Source organism: Pomacea canaliculata, linkage group LG12 (genome assembly GCF_003073045.1).
Source record: "Pomacea canaliculata isolate SZHN2017 linkage group LG12, ASM307304v1, whole genome shotgun sequence".
Lineage (NCBI taxonomy): Eukaryota > Metazoa > Mollusca > Gastropoda > Architaenioglossa > Ampullariidae > Pomacea > Pomacea canaliculata.
The window spans coordinates 21,390,604-21,412,487 of NC_037601.1; the positions used below are offsets into that span (position 1 = coordinate 21,390,604).

At 38.9% G+C, this 21,884-nt stretch overlaps 2 protein-coding genes and 1 long non-coding RNA gene across 5 annotated transcripts in view; 1 reads left to right on the forward strand and 2 right to left on the reverse strand.

The window, feature by feature from the left end:
- Positions 1–252: 252 nt before the first annotated feature.
- Positions 253–6,637, forward strand: LOC112577239. Of its 3 annotated transcripts, none has more exons than XM_025260275.1 (10): positions 253–567; positions 1,411–1,541; positions 1,964–2,019; positions 2,192–2,384; positions 2,730–2,877; positions 3,483–3,594; positions 3,956–4,027; positions 4,275–4,329; positions 4,654–4,781; positions 5,368–6,637. In XM_025260275.1, the coding sequence occupies exons 2-10, from the start codon at positions 1,427–1,429 to the stop codon at positions 5,428–5,430; spliced, it is 942 nt and encodes a 313-aa protein (XP_025116060.1). In that variant the 5' UTR covers positions 253–567; positions 1,411–1,426; the 3' UTR covers positions 5,431–6,637. The 3 variants fall into 3 exon arrangements, with proteins under 3 accessions (XP_025116060.1, XP_025116058.1, XP_025116059.1); XM_025260273.1 differs by having other exon boundaries at positions 255–567; positions 3,480–3,594; XM_025260274.1 differs by lacking the exon at positions 253–567 and adding an exon at positions 1,007–1,126 and having other exon boundaries at positions 3,480–3,594.
- A 1,644-nt stretch (positions 6,638–8,281) lies between these two features.
- On the reverse strand, positions 8,282–12,051 carry LOC112577240. Its single transcript, XR_003102029.1, has 3 exons — positions 11,857–12,051; positions 10,341–10,534; positions 8,282–9,569 (listed from the first exon to the last, which is right to left on the reverse strand). It is a non-coding gene; the product is annotated as an uncharacterized LOC112577240 (long non-coding RNA).
- A 6,340-nt stretch (positions 12,052–18,391) lies between these two features.
- LOC112577148 (junctophilin-1-like) overlaps positions 18,392–21,884 on the reverse strand; it is a 53,911-nt gene continuing 50,418 nt past the window's right edge. Inside the window, 4 exon segments of the mRNA XM_025260125.1 lie at positions 18,392–18,603; positions 18,719–19,830; positions 20,112–20,148; positions 20,150–20,231. Coding sequence (XP_025115910.1) covers positions 18,517–18,603; positions 18,719–19,830; positions 20,112–20,148; positions 20,150–20,231 — 1,318 coding nt within the window. The 3' untranslated portion in view covers positions 18,392–18,516.

Sequence of the window (21,884 nt, forward strand, 5' to 3'; positions counted from 1 at the left end):
ATTCACAGTAAACGAGACTATGTAAGATTCGAAATGTTCCATCGGATTTATTTTCGGTAGATAAAGTCTCACATCTTCCAAAATATTTGTAAAATCAAGATATATTTTGTAATTTTATTTCTTAACAAGCAAATAAATTGTATGGTTATTTGAGTTAAAATGATATATTTTTTAAGACTTTTTTCCTTTCCATTAGCTTGCTAATTGAGTTGTCTTTCCCTCGTAGCTCTTTTGTCTTGAAATGTCTTTCTCGTGCAGCCCCGCGTGTTTAAAATTTGGATTGCTGTAAATCAAAGTATCATTTGAAGTGTCATATCCTGTCATTGGAACGATATTTTTTTGGGAAAAAAGGTGGTTTGTCGCAGTGATAATCGTGTGCTAGGATGAAACTGCATAAAAAGAGCCCTAGACTTCTAGAAAAGTTCGTAAAATAGTTTCAAGTCTACAATAAATAATAAGTACAATAAAATAGAACAGTTCAGCTACCGATCACGCACAGATTGAGAAAACCATAGACTTGTTCTGAGATCTTTAAAAACTGTTGAGAATTAAATATTCTTACCTGAGGTAAGTGATGTCACATCCATGATTTTCCTTCGATAAAGATTGTGATTTTAAGTTGTTTGTCACTTTTGCAACATTTGTGATTTGGTAGATTTTCACATTAATATAATCCGTATGTACGATCTTCGATAATCAGTTTGAATGCAACATGAGCACTGAATGTGATCATCCGTAAGAGCCAGAAACGCCTGAGCCTCTTACTACAGAAACTCAGGTCTTTCTCTGTCAGCTCTGTCATTCTCACTCGGTTCTATTATTTAAAGTCTCATCACTTTTTCTTTTATCTCTTGGTTTCACAACCGCTCCCTGTGGAACAAGAGCAGTCTTGTCTCCCTTGTCATACGATCACTGGAACCAGGCAGAGGGACTTTGCTGTCTTTAGTACTCAGAAAATCCTGTATCATCCACTATTTCGTATCGTGTATTGGTACGCAAGTTTCCTCTCTTGTTGTCTGGCCACAGATATCAAATGCCTGTATACAGAACCAATCATCATTGCAACTCATTCATTCCACGTGCCATTCACTTAATAATACTGGCCGTGATCTTGTGCTAGCCTGAGGTAACAAACTGCATCTTACTGTTGTTGAGAATATGTGTGTGTATACATACAGTGTGTGAGAGAGCAATTATTTCAACATATATATATATATGCTTTATATATGCTATCATATGAGCATTACATGTAATTGGATTAATAAATCTCACTCATCTGCCAAGTAAATGTTTTTTAGACTATCTTCGTTCAGCTAGTAAGAAGTCAAAGCACACGTTATTTGTGTCTTGTGTACCAAGCTACATTTTATATCTTTCTCAACCTGCTGTCATTACTTTATGTGTATACAGAACTGAATTGAGCGTGATGGAGGAATTTAGCAAAAATGTCTTGGAACCTCTTCGACGACCTGTGCCTGTGGGAACCCTTAAAAAACCTCGAAAATTGCATCGTCTGAAGGATGGGATTAAATCTGAAGATGGTATGAAAGATGCATAGACTATATAGTAGTATAAAAGATGGCAGTGAAGTTCTTGTTATAGTTGATTAGCTGGTACAAAAACAATTTTAGCGAAAGAAAAAGCATACTTCAATTGCTTATGTTTAGTAATATATTGAACATATACTGTTCTAAGGATGCGAATTTTTGAGCTTGTGTTTAGTTTCTTAATAGTCTGCCTAAACATAGAGTGTGATGTGGTTTGAGATATTTTATGATTGGCTGCGACTAGTAGAAAAACATTAATTTCTTGAACTGCAGATATATTCTTCTAGCTGCCATAAGAGCTGTTAAAATTCTGTGTAGACTATTTTGAGGGGTAGTAGGATGATCAAAGTTGTGAAGTACTTTCAAATAATTACTGTTTTTCAAGGGTTAGTTTGAATATGCAATTATTTTTCCAGATTTGAGATCACAAGGAAATTATGCCAATGAAAATAATTTCAGAATAAACACTGAGGTAAGTTTTTCTGTGTGTGTGTGTGTGTGAACATTTACACACCTGCATGAAGTCTAGTATACATGAATGACATTCAGAGTTGTCCACTTTCAAGTTTAGAATTATAGGAGTATTTCTTAAGATGTCAGTCTGTTTAAAATAATGCTTCTTTAACTTTTTTTTTTTTTTTCAGAACAATTTTTGTTCTGGAGAGGCAGAGAAACAGCTTGATATAAACAAAAATGATGTGAGAGGAATTGTATTTAATTCCTTACCTAGAATTTGTCAGGATAATTTAAATGAAAAAGTTGGTGAAAGTGAAGACAGCAACCTTGAAAATTCATATTTTGTTGATGAGTGGGCAGCAGTGGTGAAACATACTGCAGGTAATTCCTTTTCAGATTTAGCAAGAACAATCCTTCATGTGGATAATCGTATACCATGTATGCATATTCATATTGTGTGCGAGTCTCATGCAAGACAATCATTTTGTTTTGCAAAAGGGCAATATAGTGCAATTGTTCTGGCCCTTTGTTGCTGTTGTGTGGTTTCTTAACTAAATAACCTCATCTTTCAACATTTACTTATTCCATTAACAGAATGCATTTTGATATAACTCACTTTAACTGTAACTGATTTCTAAATCAGTTTTTAAATATCCTACTAGCATAAAAGAATAGAGGTAATCTTTATCATCATAATAATAATACAAAGCATGTTGTTCTTGGCAGAAAACACTAGAGGATACTACATATCACCTACATGTGGCACTAGGGCACAGTTAAGTAATATCAACAGAGGTGGAAAAGATGCTTCATATTTTCAAAATGTTAATGCAGAAACTAAATCATTAAGTCCCAGAAATCCAGATAGTAAATGGTAAGTCCAACTTCTGATGTCTCAGACTTTAAATCTTTTTTAGCTAAATCAGTTCCATAAATCATGTTCCAGCCAAGAAAGTAAGCACCATTAGTCATGCTTGTAAACATTGTGAAGCAGTAACACTGAATTGTTTTCTCACTTGTGTTTAGATTTGCATTCTCCCTTGTGTCAGCTGTGCTTGCAAAGCCTTTACAGTCTGCTTTACAGTTATAGCATTCAATAAGCTGGTTTCATATCTTTTCATGTGTAATGGTTTATTGCTATGATATGTGTTAGACAAATTGTCAAAGTATATATAGAAACTATTCAATGGTGATGATAAAATGAACATTTGTATAGCATGAACATGAATACATTTACAATGTACATTAAAAAACAGCTAATCTGTAAAAATATTAAAATAAAAATCAAATTAGTGAGAATAAAAACCAGGCTAGACAGCAGATGACTGTACATTATGCAAATAATATTCAGGTATGTTAGAAATTTGTGCATATTAAAGTCGTTGAAATGGGCTCAGGCTGGTAGACAGAAATAGAACGAAGTATTTACCAATGTAAATTAGCATTTATTGCATCTTATACTGTGATTGTCTCCAGCAGCAACAGTTTGAACCAGAAGCCAGAAATAAAATTCTTAAAGTGTGAGTTGCCCATGGATGATGGTCAACCTGAGAGCATCACTATTATTGGCACAAATGTTCAGAAACTGACAGTAAGACATTTTATATTAAAATAAAAAATTACACTAGAAACCTCAGGCACAGGCACACTATTTTAACTGTTATTATAGGTCAGTGGAAAATAGTGAATGAACATGAGTCATCAAAGCCCAGAGTTGCTTATGTTTGCTTACAATCTCAACTTCTATCACATCTAAATATTTTAAACTACAGAAACATGCTTTTTAAAAATCTTCCCAGTATTTATGTGTGCATGCAGGCTTCTTGGTGCTTTATGGGTGTAGTGCTTGTGCTTGTAACATTTGTGCATGATAAATTTTCTGTTTAAACTGAACGGATAACTTGCCTTTTTCCACCTATACAGACTAGTAATGCAGATGTTTGTATGTGTAGGAAACATTGTCTGCACTTCAGAGAAATCTATGTGCCAGTCTTATTCGATGTGACTTTGGTAAAGATCAGTTGGTAAGGTTTTAAAGAAATGGTGAAAACTTTGCAGTAACTTCTACAAAATGGAAAATACTTTTTTGTAAAATAAAAAGGAAAGGAGTTTCATAATAAATGTATTTTCTAAAAAAAAAATTATGTAGTTTTTTAAATTGATTCTTATTTTGTAGTGGATTCGGGCTCAGAGTGTTAATACTGTACACATAGTAATGGTAAAAAAAAAGTTTTAAACAAGAACTTAATTTGTGTAATGATTTATTTACAGATAATAGAAGTTGAAGAATTGGTCGGAGAATCTCTTGTTTGTGTAAGGTTGGCAGGTAATTAAATAGTTGCTAGTTAACATAGTCTAGTGCTGTTGGGTCTTAAGAACATTAAAATAAGCCAAGTAAAACTTCACTCCCATAAATAGCATGTAACCATATTTGATATGTTTACTGTTGGCATGTTAACACTAACAATTGGATATTTTCTTAAAGTAGATGTGATAGAAATTGACTTGTGGCTATAGCAAGCTTTTATTACAGCTGAGCCTGGTGTTAACTATAAACAACTGAGAGCAACAGCTCGTATTATGTTGCATATTTTTAACGTGAGTGATTAAAATGCAGATTATACATTTTTTTTTAAACATCTGTTTTAAGCTTTGCCACCAAAGGGACAGTATTCAGTGGAGACACTCCTTGCCCTTTCAAGCTGTCAACTGTCAAAGGAGAAGCCTCGCAGATGGAGTACAATAGCCAAAAAACATCCATCATGCTGCTTGCCCGAGGTAAATTTTTTATAACTTTTCTCTCAGTTGTACAGAAACTTAGATTGACTCGTTAGAGACTGCTGTTTATCCTAGTTTTTATATATGTAGGCTTAGACTAGGCAAATTATATTAGGAAACATAAAGCTTTAAACAGTGCCATAATTATGACAAAGAGCAATTTCCCCACATAAAGAATATAATTAAATTAAGGCATAATAAACATTATCCAAAAGACACAGTTGCCCTGTCTTGCATACTCTCTCCTAAATGGCCATTCAGAAAAAAAGGGAAATGTCCCTTTAATATTTACAGTATTTATAAAGAAAGGAATTAAAAGTTAGAATTCTGGAGAAGTGTTTAAGCTTCGGGATATGAATCATGAAATAGTAGGTGTGTTTTTTATCAGAACCATATTAGGCAAAGTAAACTTTCTTTCTAGATTCAAAAACCATTTCTTTTGCCTTTTGTTCTTTGATATTTGATATAAACACTGCATAAGCTGTCTGAAAGCATGTTTATAAAAATACACTGATCTATCTACAATTAAACATTTTTGGTAGTTATAAATAGCCCAAGGATACCTTTGGATGATTTTTGTTCACAGGCTGAGAACTTCTTTACAGCATCGGATATACCAAGATTTCTAGCATGGAGAACAGGACACTAGCATGGTGGTTGTGAAATTAAGGTCAAAGAAAAGATTCCTGGTGATGTCTGTGAGGTCAGTGTCTCCTTGTTTTGTTTGAAAGAAACAGTATGTAATAGGCAAAACAATTTGTTTTCTGTCTTGCCTTTATTGGGCAGTGTCCAGTCTCAGGAATTTTTCATGCCTGCAGTATTATTTTTTTCCATGGACAAAATTGTTGCCTTCGTGTCATACCTTCTTTGGACATCTTCCAATTTCAGGAATTTCTCATGCCAGCAGTATTATCTTTTTTTAAATGAACAAAATCATTGATACCTGCATTCCACCATTTATGATCTTTGGTAAAGTTTTCATTTAAACAAAATATTTGCTCTCTTAGACTGTCAAATGAAGCAGGAATTTTTTGTGTGTTATGTTTTATTAACTCAGATCCAGTTTGTTCAACACAATTTTTTTTTTTTTTTGTACCACTGGTCATCATTCTTTATCCAAACTTTTAAAATATTTTGCTTTTTTTGCAAATAATTTCATGTTCCTAAATTTAATATTTTGTATTCAATGTTCATATTATTTTTGTATAACAATATATTTACTTTCATTGAGATGTAGGGGCTGCAAGGCAGAATGGGTTATGAACAAAGCTTTCAGTGTGCTGGAATGCAGTCTGTTTAGGTGAAAGTAACCTGTTATTGTTATAACAGAATCTTAATTTCTCTGTGGATTTGAAGTATGACTAAATCTAATGTTAGAAATTTGTCACTTTTTAGGGATGAAAGAAGAGAGTATGGAGAAAGAGATGCAGAAGCGAGGGGAGTGTGTGTGTGGATGAAATGTTTCAAATAACTTTGTGATCAGGACAGTAAACTTACGTGTATAAAGTGAAAACAAGAGGGAAGTGGATTTTTAAAACAGTTGAGAGCATCATAGGAAGAATAGCCTTATGTTAAAACAATTTCTTTTGTGTACAAGGGTAGGTGGGGAATATCTTGGTGTCTGTGGGCAGCAGCTGCTTTGCTGTGCAGTTAGGTGATGCTTAGAGGTTGACAACAGATTTTTGCATACATTGTCATACAATCTTTGTTGATGGATGTGCTTTTCAATGACTATCACCTATGCGTATATGTTGTTTTTTGCATAACCATTTTGTTAAAATTGTATTATTTTATGTGTATTTAATGTTTTGAGTCTTTGTGCATCACAGAAGAAATAAAATCTCAATATCTGTTCAGTGATTTGTCTCATTTTTTCAAGGTCATTTTTTGTATTTATTTTTTGGGGCTGCTATTGCATTTTTAGCTAAGCATTTGCATCTTTAAAAAAAAATCTGCTGATCATTCTTGCACAACCTGTTTACATCTCTCTCTCACACACACACAGGTCACTAGTTTCTCCTTTTCACTGTGTTAAAAAATTATTACAGCTAAACACCACACAAAAAACCTGAAACAATAAAAGTATCCCTCTGTCGACATGTCTCCTTGGTGCTTTAAAAAAAATGTCCATGTGTGAAAGCACTGATCTGTATTGAGTACTGATGATATGGGTGGGTCGATCTTAGCACAGAAAATGAGTAACAATAAAATTACGTCATTGTAAGCATCTCACTTTTTAAAACTCTTTACAGAGTTGTTTGGAATATTATGCAACACTCAATTCTGCAAAAATTTTTTGCTCTAAAAAACATTAAGGAAAATAATTAATTCTTAGGGACACATGCACTTTTGTGTGTGAGAAAATGAGCAAAAAGACACCTGTGAACGAAGCAATCTTAAAGTGAATGTGAATCATGCCTTGACAGAATACTGCAAGATGACTGTCACTGTCAAACCAAGTTTAGAAACAAACAAAATGCAAGCAGAATGAAACTGAGAAAAGGGAAGAACATCCATATTAAGAACAAGGCCTCAGAAAGAAACTGTAGTATCAGTCAACAAAATGGATCTCTTAAACAGAAAGGGAAAATCTAAAAATTCTTTAACAGTGGTGCGCTTTTTTTTTTTTTTTTAATGATCGAAAGTTGATGTCAGATTTACTGATTCCCCTACGCATCCAAAAGTTTATAAACTGCGGTTTGTGAATTTTGCTTGGAAGCCTCTTTATTTATGTTCTAAACATGTGTTACTGTTGTCTTCAACTAAAAAACAACACAAAGCGAATGTTTCAAAATGCTGACCAATCTTATTTCATAGGGTACACTAAAGTACTGCATAGAAACAGAATTAGGCTGTTGATGCATCCAAAGCATTCTCATTCTGAAGTTTGTTGCAATAATGCCACCATGTAAATTTCTCAGTTGTATAAGTTTAAAAAAAATATAAAATTGGCATTAAAATCACAGTTGAAAGAGTCTGCAAGACAATAAGTTCCAGCACTATTTTTGTGACGTGGCCTGCTTTGGAAGAGAGCGAAAGCAAGTGTAGTGATGTTTGGCTCATGCAATTTATTATTTGTATATTCTAAGTATTTATTTGTATATAAACTTATCATTAATGTCACACAAATTTATCTTTGGCCTTTTCTGTTTTTTGCTCAACGTAACACCTAATCGATTTTTTAAAAATGAATCAAATCAGACTAATACTGGATACATTTTCTAGTTTACAAATAGCAAATAGCAGCTTATGGAAATATATGGAAAGTGTTCACAACTGTCTGATATGACAATTTTATTTTTAGGAGGGGTGGGTTGTATGGCAAAGAGCTGTGCCCCCTCCCAACCCCCGTGGGTGGGCACAGCTGCAGAAAAAATTGAATGGTTTCACTACTATCACGCAGGACCCTATCGTGGAACGCTGAATAAAAGTACTTCAACAATTTACACAAAGGCATAAAATGAAAGATCTCCATATGAGAAAAATTATTCTCCAAAGGATGTTTTGCAACATTTTATTATGAAGAAAGCATTTAAAGCAACTAGTGATACAAAATATGACTGCTTATTGTTGATTACCGTGATCGAATGCTTATCAGCGATTGTTGTCATGAAATATAAATATTTTGATGATAAAATCAAAATATTAAATTGCGCATTTAAAACTTACTAATAAAATATTAATAAATGTCTACAAATAGTAACACATTAAAAGATATTTGAAAGTAATATTTCAGTAGAGGGATGCTTATAACAATATTAAATCATTTAAGTGTAAAAACATTTTATAGAAGAATTCTTTAGGTGCTCATGAAATATAAAAGTATATACAAGCTGCATCAGTGACATTTAAATGCTGCCATTTTATTTTCATGAAAACTATTAATATATTACTGCAGTATAAAAACAACCAGGGCATCTTTTAAATAAGTACAAGTACAATAACCAAAATCTGATAGTTCATTATCACAGTGGATACACTGCCTATATACATGTGTGTGTTTGTGTTTCATTATCACCGGGAATACACTGTTGAAAGTGGTCAAGTGGGAAAAGAAAAAAGGATGAACAAGTGTCTGAGCAAAAGGGACTGTGGAGAGAGCGAGAGAGTGTGTGTGTACACATATGCGTGCTGTTTGATGTGTGTGGTTGTTTGAAGGCTGATAAAAGACAACAGCACAAAGACCAAATTTCTTACTTCTGTTTTAAAATCTAAGCACTGCAAAAACCTCCTTCCACTTACTAACTTTATCTGGGTAGAAAGGTTTTCTACCACTGGTAAGACATAACAAAGGTTTTGAAGAGTCAGGTAGCCTTGCAGGTATGAAGTCTTACCATCATTTGGAAATGACTCATTTAGTCATGACCATCACTATACACAAAATAACTAGCATTTATTACTGTTTGACAAACAGTCATATATTACTGTCTAGCTGAAGCTGATTATTCATTATAGTCATGATTATCAGTCATAATTGGACACCTCCAGCAGATCTAAATTTTCAGCATGTTATCTGTTTATAGGTCCAGAAAACCTCACAGTGATATAGCTCCATGTGCTGAATTGGTGTAAAACACCAACCAGTAGCCGACTATACTTAGTCATTAAGGTTAATCTAAAGGCTGGTTCAAGAAGTCTTTAGGAGACGCCTTCTAGACATTCACATGAAAAGCAGCAGCAAAGACATATAGCAGCGAATATTTCACAAGTCGCCTCGCAGCATTGACAGAAGTCCCTCATGCATGAAGATGACTGGTTCTTCTCTGGCTGCTTGTTTGATGGCAGTACCTACAAAGAAGTAAATTTCCTGTCAATGTCAATAAAATGATAATTCACTATGCTTTATATTATTAATAAAAATAATCTATAAATCTTTTCAACTAATCAACTACATCAAAGATCTCACTCATAGGACTCCAGCATCATTTGGTAATGATTACTTATGGGTTTGAGCCCTATGCAACTCCCAGCTGTTTGTCCAATCCTATCCAAACTTTGCAGGTGTACTCTTTTTGTCTTCAGGACATTATTTTAGTTCATGTATTCTGCCCAAGAGCTTCTTTGTTTTAATGTTTATTTTACCAATTAGTTGGGGTGTTACTGATTATTTTAAAAAATCTACTATGCAGTGCCAATTTTGACCACATAATTTTAGATAGAACCCTGTTAAAATGTACTGATAAAACTCCTGCTTGTAATAAACTTTCCTGTTGTCACTGGCACTCATTTTGCATTCTTCTGATGCACGACACACAGTTGTTGACCAAATAATTTAGATATTAACAATATTTAAACAATAAGGTGACACCACATTTTAATATTGAAAATTGGGGTGTCTGGTAATGTAGCGGTTAAAACACTTGCTTGTTACCACTCAGGATTCAGGTCTCATCTTAAGACACTTTCAATATTTGATGCTGGGCAGGGCATCAGGGGGTTTCTCTGGGTACTCCGGTTTCCTACTCCCCCTACAGTGTGAAATCTCCTTAAGGTGGAAGCACTTTTCTACTAAATCAACCAACCAGCATTGAATATTGGTAAGGTATAGCATTGCCTCACTGTAATAGCTTGTGGTTGAATAGGTTCAGTTGACACTATGGGGCTTGTCAGTTCTGGGCTAGAATAGCAAGGAGGATGTTCCTCAACATCTGTGTATGGTGGAGGTTTCATTCCTGGCTCAACATTGTGAATATCACTATATACAGGAGGAGGGGAGGCAGATTGATCAAACAATCACGTCTTTCCATGATTTCCTGAAACATATGATTACAAAATTACAAGGCATTTGCTACTTTCAGATAATTATGAATAAAACATTTAACTGTAAATCTAAATCAAAATGAAAAACATGTAAGAACATAGTAAGAGGTCAGTTGTTACAAATATTAAGTTAGTAAATCTCTTTTTCCTTACTCAGAACTTAATATGTCCATCATAAATGCAAAGAAAAATTTTTAACAAATTAAGAGCAAGATTATCAACCTTAAATGCATCATTAAATAATCAACATACAGCCAACAGTTAAAATTTAAACAGCAAATCTTACAGACTATTTTACTTTTTACGAATGATATTAGAAAACTTAATTTACACAAATAAAATGTCACAATAGTTTGAGTTGTGCTGTCTGTTAATGAAATGATGGAAACACTGTTTGTCTACTTTGGTGCTGTTGCAGGGACATCAAAAAACTCAACAGTCATCAGATCACATTATAGATTAAATAGATATTGTTAAAGAAGACAGATTTTTTTTATAGGTACGATATGTTTAATGAGATTGCTCAAGCAAAATGACATTGAAAAACAAGTAAAATCTGTAGAATGGGAAGGGTGTATATTACCAGAATGAAAAGCATGTGGATCTTGGACATGCATAAAAATGACAGCAAGGGGCTCAAAATTAATTGATCTGATCTAAGCCCAAGAAAAAAAACTAAGTGTCTTAAGAATCCTAAAATATTAAATCACTTGAACTTGAAGATTAGCAACGTAATGAAACCTGAAGGCTACAGGAGACTGCATATATAAATACAAGTTAATGAGTATCCGACAACTCCTGTGACATCTTAATATTTCCTTTCTTTGGTCTCCTTATACAAATTATATACAGTAACATCTATTCTCAGAGTGTCAAATTTTCATATTGTGAAAGAGAAAATGGTGAAATGTGCTGCTAAGACTATTCCATTACTGGCCCTTTCCATTACGTCATATATGTTGATATTAAGTGCATCTAGTGACTCTGTGGTTTATGTACCTGGGTATTAAAAGTCAACTTTTTACCTTGAAGATGATGTCAGTATCACTCAAAAGTTTCAAAGTAGAGCAACAAAACCCCATATATGATATGACCATGTCTTAGTAAATTGGACACTTTGGTAAATTGGTTAATTTTTGCATTCCCTTCTACAGTGTACACAAGAAATTTTTCTAGTGTGTCTGTGTGTGTCAGGAAAATACTCTGTAAATATTTTCATTAATAACATTTTCTAGTGTGACCAAAAGCTATAGCTTGTCTAAACATAAAAAAGTTGATCTCAAACACAGAAAGAAAATACAATCTGTTTACTCACGAGTGCTGTAGTTTCACGAATAAAATAGATAACGCGTTATCTACAACCGCAACCCATTAAGAAAAACAGGAATTTCCTCTTTTGATATCTCTACACACAGACCTACATACGAAACGAAGATCACTGCTATGTTTTGTGTGCTAACTTGTGGCAAAACAGAAGATAAACACTCCGAGAAAGCTGATGTATTTCTAATCTCAGATACAAGAGAGAGGTGTAGGGGACATAACCAGGGTTTCGTAACAATCATGACTATGTGTTTGGGGAGGGAATTAAAGTTTGCAAAAGTTTTGCACATACAAAAATTGTTCTCTCGGTAACAAGATACTGTAGGAATAGTAGTTATGGATCAAGAGGCCAAATGTGATTGCAAGTGAGGTATTGCATGGTTTTCTGTTTGAAGAGAAATCAGAATTCTAATATATGTTGTCATTGCTATTTCCATCTGATTTTGTTGTGTGATATGTGGGTGGAGTGTAAAAGGGGTATAAATGAGAGATATTGTATATAAAGATAGAAATGTGTGTGAATATGTATATTTTGAATATTTAAATACCAACTTAGTTTATTCCTTGTTACTCCTCGAGGAGCATAGGGCCTGAATTACTATTTTAACTCCCTGGCAATACTCTCTGCCATGCTAACCACCATGTAGCTCTTCCATCTGACACTGTTTCTATACATTCCTTAATTCTTACCTTCATCCACTGCTTTACGTTCTACTCTTGTACCTCATCTCCATGTTGTTCAGTGTGTCAAAACGTAACCTCACTGTTTACTTTCATGTATGATTATTGGTCTGCACAGACAGTCCGATCTATCTTGGTCGTGATGTTGCGCGTTAATAAATTCCCATTATCATTATTAAACAACTGGCAAAGGATAAACTTATCAAGGGACGAAAGCCATATAAAAAAGAGTTAGCGCTGGTTATCTCCCATTTCTGTGTGTTTTGGTAGTTACATTACCCGCAATCAAAGTTGTTTTCTCAATACAGATATAAACAATTAAATCTATAAAAAGAAGAAAAAATTGTTAGTCTCTCGCTTTTTTAAATTGCTTATTTTAATATGTCTGTTTTTGTTATCTTTAACAAGATGCATCCTGATGTAACTTTTACTACACAAATATATTACACAGGAAAGTTGAAGCATGCACGAGGTGACCTTTTCTGTTCATTTAGTCTTCTAGTCGGAAAGACGGAAAGTTTCCATTCCGACGCTTTTCTAATTCTATTGAAAGAAGAAGTTACGTTTACACCAGATACAACGATATCTTTAACAATAATTTTTTGTATTTTCGATATTGAATTGGTCATTAGCAATGATTGTGAAAGGGATGAACGTCACTGACAATTTACTGGTTTTCAGTTGTAATGAGAGAGAGAGAGAATAAAAAAGATAGAAACATCAGACAAACGCATGAGTTAAAAAGACATGAAAAGATTTCAATTGTGTTCGCTAAAATCTTAAGCAGGATTCTTTCTTGTTCCTATTCGCCCCCAGTGCAGCATAAGGCCGCAGTTCCAACTTTATCAATATTTCACAATCAAAAAGGATAACTTATTATTATATTTTTGCTTCCAGAAACGTTTTACACACATTAATGAGAAGGCTTTTTTTGTTTTTTTTATGTACGTGCTATTTAAAAGTATTAATCACGCAGAGAGAATAATAATTATTTAAACTTCGGTCAAGAGAGGTAAAAGCTTTCTGTTAATGGTAAGCAAAGCTAGGTGATCTCCCTTGGACTGTTCTGCTAACGATTACATCATTATGACATGTTTAGCTACTGCATTTTCAAAATGCTTTAGCTGATTTGAAACCAGTTACTTAATCGATATCTGTGAAAGTTCTGTAGCCTAGTGACCGCATGGCGCAGGTACTGAAAGTGGCTCGTGTTTAGGGCCTGTCATGTGGTAGGTGGAACCGAAACTTTCTTATGTCGCGTTGATGAACTCTCTGTACCTCTTGCTGCTTGGTAAGGATCGGAGTCTCATGGTCAACGTTTGAGTGAACCTTGAACCACGAAATTCCACTCTCGAATGGAGTTCTTGTGGTTAATATACAGGAGCAGCTAATTCTCGAGCCATCTTACCACTTAATTTTTAAAGGATCTAGTATAGGCTACACTATTTCTTCTTTACAGTTAACTGAAAGACACTATTACCCCAGGGCTGGGTCAACGCTACCCGATGCCCCTCCACACACATAGACACACACGCACAGGCACACGGATTGACTTCAACTCTCAAGGCGCTGCAAAAAGGAGGAAGATTTATTTCACAAAAATGTCAGTGTGAATAGGGATGCTCAACAACACACCTTAGCACGACAAGGCGCACGAGTCACGTGACATCCCAGGTCGTGGGTATGCGCAGCATTTGGTACAATCAACGTCTACAAACTAACAGCACGCAACACACAGCAGCTCTAGAGGTCGCCACTGTAGGAACACTCCTTCGCAAAACCCTCGCTCTCCAGAAAACGAAACAAAAGAAAGAAAAGAAAGAAAAAATCCTAAAAAAGAGCTCTACATATACATCAGTGAAAAGCTAGAATTCCCAAATGATGAACTGAGGTGACCTGCTCGTGGCTTTCATTAAGTCTTATGAGGAGGCGACGATGGTGCATAGTCCGTGCACGCGTCGGGTCAAAGTTCGGGTCGTCATACATGATGCGTTCTTCTCGCCACGCGCCATGTCGAACTCATGAGCAATCGGCCCCGCGCCGTGTAAAAGATAGCGGCGTGATGGTGTCGTAGGAGAGGCCACGGGGTGGAGTGGGGGAAGTCATGGGGATGGTGGTGGAGGGGGGGGAGGGAGTGAGCAAGGGCTCTGGGAGTGGGGTGGGTGCGAGTGGTAGCAGTCGGTCGAGAACAACTTTCAAAAAAAAAAAAAAATACATGCTTTTGCCCAAAGTGTACACCACATACTGGAATATGGAGATAAATAAATAAGACGACCAAGATCTGACAAGAATATGGTTGATGCGTTTCAAAATAAATAAGGGAGATGAGTAGATTGCCTCGTATATTATTTTCGTGGCAAAAAAAGGGGGAAGTAACCGATACTCCATTAACAACAAGATATTCACATAAAAATCATCACCTGTGATTATTCCATTGATCACCATCATCATAAGAATATATTACAGGATGAAGGGCACAGCCAATGGCAGCATGGTCTTACGACGTGTTCCAAAACGTGACGTCAACAACCCCACGCGGCCCGGCTCCGCGAGCACTTTAACAACCTCGTCAAGCTGACCGACGCAAATTTAACAAAAATTTTGAGTGGCGTCATGAGGCACAAAACGAGGTGACCTTCACTCACAAGATGACCTGTCGCCTTGGGTTCAGTGGACTGTGCGGGTGAGCAATGCCCTCGCTGGCTGCCCTTACAGCAAGGACTGCGTGACCAGTGAGAACAAACACGATTGGTTGGTGGTATCACAGAAGTCTGGGAATATTAGCAACTGTGGTGGAGCGGGGGGGCAAGGGGTGAATCTTACATCAGAATATCACTCTCTAAATAACGGTTCCCCCCACCACCCCCACCCCGCCAGGTTGTCGGGCACAAGACACCTATCACTCAAAGCTCTCACAGCAAATCCCACCTCAACTGACTTTGGCTGCTTTGCCCATTACCGGCGACTTGCATCACAGTGAAGTGATTCGCTGAAGTCCATACTTCCGCTGAGGTCGGTGAGAAATACGGCCAGCCAGAAAAGAGGCACAAAATGCAGACTTAACTAAAAGGACATTTGATGAACGGAGGAGGAAGCAGATAAAGAATACTAATAATTATAACAACGAAAGAAAAGAACGAATTAAATTGAAACAAACTTGAAGTAGGTCATTGGCAACACAGTCACAGGATAGTTCGAGGCAGACAATAAAAGGTTATGAGAAGACTAGAATTTAAAGAAAAAGAGGATAATCACGTGTTATCGATAAAATGCGAGGTAATGATAAATGTACGATATAACCACCACCCTAAAAAAAAAAAAAAGTAATGAAGAAAAATAACGAAGATTTGTTAATGATCTAAAACCTTCTGATGGAACAAGCTGCCCTATTGTATAGCTTTAAGGTCAAGGCGGAAAACAAACAAACAAAAACTTGTTGCTAGAAAGCCGAATATAATAGAAGTGTTGGGTGGGTGGGATGGGGTAGATAATGATCACGAGGTGATAACAGAGTGCTCTTTCGTAGCGGCATGGATGACGGACAGGTCCTGTGCACAATAAACGCTTCTTCTCTTTGAGTTCTGAAGACAATGCTTTTGAACTACAAAGAGATCAACAGATAGGAAGCATCCAACATTTCGGACACTGATTACCGCGGGACTCTGTCCAGCCAGGGACTGTAAGGCAAAGGCAAAAATCTGTGGCCAAAGATCCGCTTATAGGTTAAGGATAACTTGTTTCACACGCTAAGCTGTCATCACGCTAATAACAAGTAGAGACAAAGGAAACACGTTTGTCAACCTTGCAGACAAAGTAGATATGATGAGCAGGTGAAGAAGAGGCTGTGGCCATGAATTTACAAACAAACAAAAAAAGAAGAAAAGAAAAAAAAATGAGAAAAAAAGAGAGATAACAGAGAAGGCTATTTTGCAGACCACTAGATGCTGTAGTAAAATTGCCAGCACTAATTACTGATTTCCTTCATCCTACGCCCCCCTACCACCCGTCGCTCAGATGGTGCACACAAATGTGGAAATGTGCACAGGGGAGACAACACATGTTTTGCTTGTCTTGCGTCAGAGCAAAGTTAAACGCCCTTGCCGGCGTTATTTTCTACATGCTCACAAAAAGCCACAGAAAAAAACCTACAAAGGTTAATGAAACTTATAACGAATTAAATGAGCACACCCAAGGAAGGAAAGGTACACACTATAAAAAGTAAAAACGAATATTTTCATATTCATTAAAAGTTAAGTGTCGAGATACTATTCTCAACAATGAGGATACCTCACTTCTTTCAAACAATTTTTGATAAATTTTTCCTTTGAACGAAATACGAGAAATCGAAACTGCCGTAGCTGTGTCATGTCACCCAACGCCACATATTCAGATTCACTCATGGAATCGTGTCACGATGACTGTGGTATTTATGACACACAAGACATACGACACTTGCAGGCTCAACACACATAAAAAGGCAACTGCCACCATTTTTTTTTCTCCCATCATCGTACGCCACACGCGGTAGCTCCAACTATAGTCTGGTATTTTGAGATGAGGGGTCGCATCTCTTGTAAGCGGATTTTCGTCCGGACAACTTTTGCATGATATTCTCCCCATTTTCTAACATCTCTGGACCAGAGAGAAATTGTGAGCAGAGAAAGGGATCAAGGAGGGGAAAACTTGATAAAAGATCGTTAGGTATGCTCTGCACACTGTCCAAGTAGGGTGAGGCGCTCACCTACAAACTGTCACATTTCTGGAAATCTTGCAAGGCAGTAGACAAAACAGTTCTCAAAGGATAACCTCTAGCCCCTTCCTCCATCATGGAAAGAAGCGAAAACCTTTGCCTCTCGTAAAGCCGGATGTGATGTCCTCACGCAGAACGCACCTTGGAGGCTGAGGTCTGAACCCGACGTGTAGCAGTTCGACAAATATCGGTTGCGACCCAAAAAAAAAAAAAAAAAAACATTAGATGACAACTGAACGACTGTCATTTAGCTGACAGCAAAAAATTATATATATATAAATAAAAAGTATATGAAACAGAGAACAAGCAGCTTCCAGCAATCTGACTTGCATTCCTTTCTTCCTCACTCACTCATGCGATGCACACACGCATGCACAGAGTCTGAAACACTCTACAGATTATATCGTGAAGGTCGAGGGTCAGGCCGCAGACCACGTGTGTAGATACACGACTCTTTCTTTCTCAGTCCGACATCAAAGGCGCCGCAGAGGTTCGTCAAACTGTCATCGTCTCTTCCTGTTCTGAATCCCAGGGAGGAAGGAGCGTTGGAAATGTTGTCCGGTGTGTCATGTCCAAGTGTTTTCCGTGCCACGCGCGCTGTGCGCTGCTGACGTCAATGTGCGTGCGCGTGCGCACGCGGGGGGTCCGAATGATGCACGTGTGAGGAGAGAGCTGGGTGAGAGGGCTGAAGTCTTTCGTGTGGAGGCAGGGGTCAGGGAGGGGTTTGGGGAGTCACTGGATGTTCAGGACAGTCGGCACGAAGGAAGAAAAAAAAAAAAGAGGTGGGGGAGGTGACCAGCAACGTGGTCACATGACTGAGATAATCGTCATGCTTTCTTTGTGTTTTGTTTTGCAAGCTTCGGTCTTTGGTGGAGGTGAGGGGGGTGAGGAAGGTTGACCAAAGTTTGTGCACACTTTGCGCTGATACACGAGAGGCAGAAGACAGCAGCTTCTTCCTGCCAAGAGACCCAGCAAAAAAAAAAAAAAGGAACTTAGATCAGCGGTGGCTAGCCGTTGTCCGGAGTCCCGCACCAGACAGAAAAAAAAGACACCTAGCGGGAGGTATTGGCAACACCAGTTCAGCGCCAGGCCGGCTGGTCGCTGGGCAGACCACTCACGAGGCCAGACACAGGGCGGGAGGACACTGCACATCACGGGCCCCTCGGGCGACAGGTGGGCAGCACGACCTTGAGAGAGAGTGAGAGAGCGGAGGGGCGCAGCTCACGATAAGAGATGGAAAAACATGGTGGCCAGGCTCAAGTTGACCGCGATCACCAGCACCAGGAGTTGCCGTTCTTGGCACCAGTCCTGCAAGCACAAATGTCGGACGACATGTCAGACAACTGTCCACCAAATAAAGTTCAATCTCTCTCTCTCTCTCTCTCACACAAGACGCACCCACGTGCGCATGCGCATGACCTACCTTGACGTCGCCCAGTATGACCCCCACGTCCCCGTGGCGTCTTCTCTCCGCCAGGTCCTGTAAGCGGCGTAACTCTTCCCGTCGCTCGGTACTGAGGCGGTATGCCTCCACCCGCGACATAGGCTTGACACCCGTCACGTTCTTCAGGTCGGGTAAGCTGCCCCGCGCGCGCGCCTCTCGCGTCGGGGAGCTGTTGTCGATGCGAAATTCCCGCGGCAGCCGCGGCGGCATGGCTTTGTCCGCCTGCACCTGGTGCACCTCAGCGCGCACGCGCTTGCGGATGCCGTTCTCGATGATGTAGGTGTCGGGGTTGACGGCGCGGGCCGCCAGATCCTCGCTGGAATGCGCCGTCGTCTGCTCCTTCGCCACGTGCCCCACTGCCTTGGCGTGTCCCGATGCCCCTCCTCCCTGGCCATCCACGATGCAAGGCAGGGTGCGACGGCGCGACAGGGAGCGCAACTTGGAGTTGTCCTCCATGGACTCCGACACCCCAGAGTCCGGAGAGGTGTCCTTGCCGTGTGGGTTGCCTCCCACACTTCGCCGCGCGTGCAGATGATTGCTGATGGTGCTGGTAGGAGTGGAACCGTCGACGTCGTCGAGCACGTCACGGCCCAGCCCCGAGTCGTCGCGGTCGTTGGTGTACTGGGCAAAGTGGTCAGAGAGAATGGTGGAGTTGAAGATTTCCGAGAAGCCCCGGCCTCGGCGCGAGCCAGCTAGAAAAGAGTAGCGTCGAACCTTGAGCGAGGGCGAACGGTTGTGGCCGCTGGTGGCTATTTGCTGATTGGTCTGCTGCGCCCTCATCCCGCCACCACCACTGCCTCCTAAGTCGTTCCCAGGAAGGGCATTGTGCTGCCCTAAACTTGACCCCAACCCGAAGCCTCCACCCGCGTTGACGTGGCTGTAGTCGTTGGATCGCGAAGGAGAGGCCGGCTGGTTGGGGTTGGAGGTCATGGATGCATACTGTGGGTCGTACGCCATGGGGTCATGGTGCACCTGATGCTGTGGAAGAGATTTGGACCGGAAGGGGGCATGATTGGCTGTCAGCCCTGTTAGGTGGCTAAAGTCATAGTTTCCTTCTTGTTCGGCCAGATGCTTTTTGATAATGTCCGTACCTGCACGAGAATAAAATGAAAAACAGAAAACAGGAGTTAAAACGACTCCAGCAATACCAGCAACCCGAACCTTTATTTCTCTCTCTCTCTCGCTCTCTGTTTAATCGCCGTGGACACAACGGACAGGATCTGAGGGCGAGAGACCCAACTTCGGTGCTGGAAGTACATCTACCATCTCACTCCTGCCTCACTCTTGTCATCTACTCGATCACGCGCTGGTCACTGCAGCACCTGCTCAAGCAAGTACCAGGCGCGTGCACACCTGTCTAGTCAGGCGTTACCTGGTTGGTGAAACTCCGGGGCGTACTCCTTGGCCTTTGAGTCGCGCCACGTCACTGTCCTGCTGCGCCTTCTCCGCCGCCAGGTCAGCCTGCTCCGCCTTCGCACGCGCGTTTGCCATTCTGCACAAAAAGTCAAGGTTGTATTTTAGCCGACACTTTAGACGAAGTCAAGATGCCCATCCTTTCCCTTCATTTTTTCTAAAAAGCAAATGATGAAAGTCTTTAAACTGTCGGTGCCACTTTCCATGCCATACATCCGGGCAACATTCTGTGCTGGACCGACACTCGTTTGCATTCCAGGCGACACAGACTTTCAAGCAGCTTGCGTCACGGAGATAAAACAGACTACCAGCATCAGGGAGAAACTGATGCATCCTATAATTTCATGTGACCTCTGTGCCCTGCACAGGCAATTGCGGGAGGAGGTGGGAGGGAGTTTGAGCTAAAGTAAGAAGAGTTTTTTAAATGATGGGGTTGGGGGGATGTGGAACTGGAGACCGTACAAGCCAAGCAATCTCAGAGTTGCATGCAGTGTGAAATGGGGGTGCACAGGATGTCGGATCGAAAATAAATACTATTAGACATTATCTACACATGCGGGCCGTTCACAGGAGATGGAACGACAGTCCTGCAAAAATCTGTAACATGTTTACACTTTGATCATGTGTGGAAGGTAACAAGAGCATTTCAAGAGGTTCTGTTTTGGATTAACCACGTGACCTTTTTTAATTGAACAATCGACTCCACACACTTTTTAATTTCATATCTTCTACTCCCGAAAAAAAAAAACCGAAAGTTTTTGTCGGGAAATGTTTTTGATCAGCAATAACAAAAAATATTTCAGAATGTTAGAGCTTTGCAAACACTCGAGGAAAAGCCATTCTCTGATCTTAACGAAAATCTCACCTGTCTCACCTGTCTTTTAGTTTCCATGCGAACTTTCTGGTCTTTAACATTATTCAGTCTACAGAAGACTGCAAGGTCATGGAGAGAAGAGCATGTCAGGTAAGTATAACTTATTTCTCTCTGTTTGATTGGTTGGTTTGTTGACTAGGTGGTTTATTGGTTGGTTGCTTGGTTACTTAGTTGTTTCTGAAGATAAAGTTTTTTTGCAATATATTCTATTACAACAATCAAATGTTTCATTTGATAATTTTGATAAAATACCGCTAACAAAATTGAATTCATGTGACAGGTAATTTCAGACTTTTGGAGAAAGCATGGAGCTGAGAGGGGAAGGGAGGCATCTACGAATTTAGAAAAAGAAAATGCACACTTCGTCTTCAAACGACAAGAGACATTTCAAGAGCTCTGCTTCTCCGCCACCAAGCATCTCTCTTCGGCCTGGCTCCAGTTATCTTCTCCAACATTTCTTTTCTACACGAAGTCTGACAGCCAAGACCGGAATGGGAATGGATTGTGTGTATGGAGGAAAATAACAGAAACATCTTTGCTAAAAAGCAACAACATACTGCCAACCTCATACATATTTGTAAAAAACAAATAAGACGAAATTATAAACAACTTAAACTACTGCTAACACATTTTGTTCTGTCTGTTGTGTCTCAACAGAAAGATCTTGGTAATTCTCTTTTTTTGCAGAAAAAAATTAACGGCTATGAGAGAGTTGATGTGAGGAGAGAAATAACATCAACCACAGGGAGGTAAGTAGTGCAAGGTACAGGTTGGTGGACAGGCACCTCAAGCACAACCTATCCGAGCAGAAAAATAGAAATATGGGGATGGTCCCACTCAGATAATGGCACTAATAAA

What these genes read in the sequence shown, in the direction of transcription:
- LOC112577239 (XM_025260273.1), top strand. Translation starts at nt 1,427, where the DNA reads ATGGAGGAATTTAGCAAAAATGTCTTGGAACCTCTTCGACGACCTGTG. An exon ending in ATTTCAGAATAAACACTGAG is followed by an intron (nt 2,020 to 2,191) that starts GTAAGTTTTTCT and finishes TTTTTTTTTCAG; the next exon opens with AACAATTTTTGTTCTGGAGA. An exon ending in AGAAATCCAGATAGTAAATG is followed by an intron (nt 2,878 to 3,479) that starts GTAAGTCCAACT and finishes GATTGTCTCCAG; the next exon opens with CAGCAACAGTTTGAACCAGA.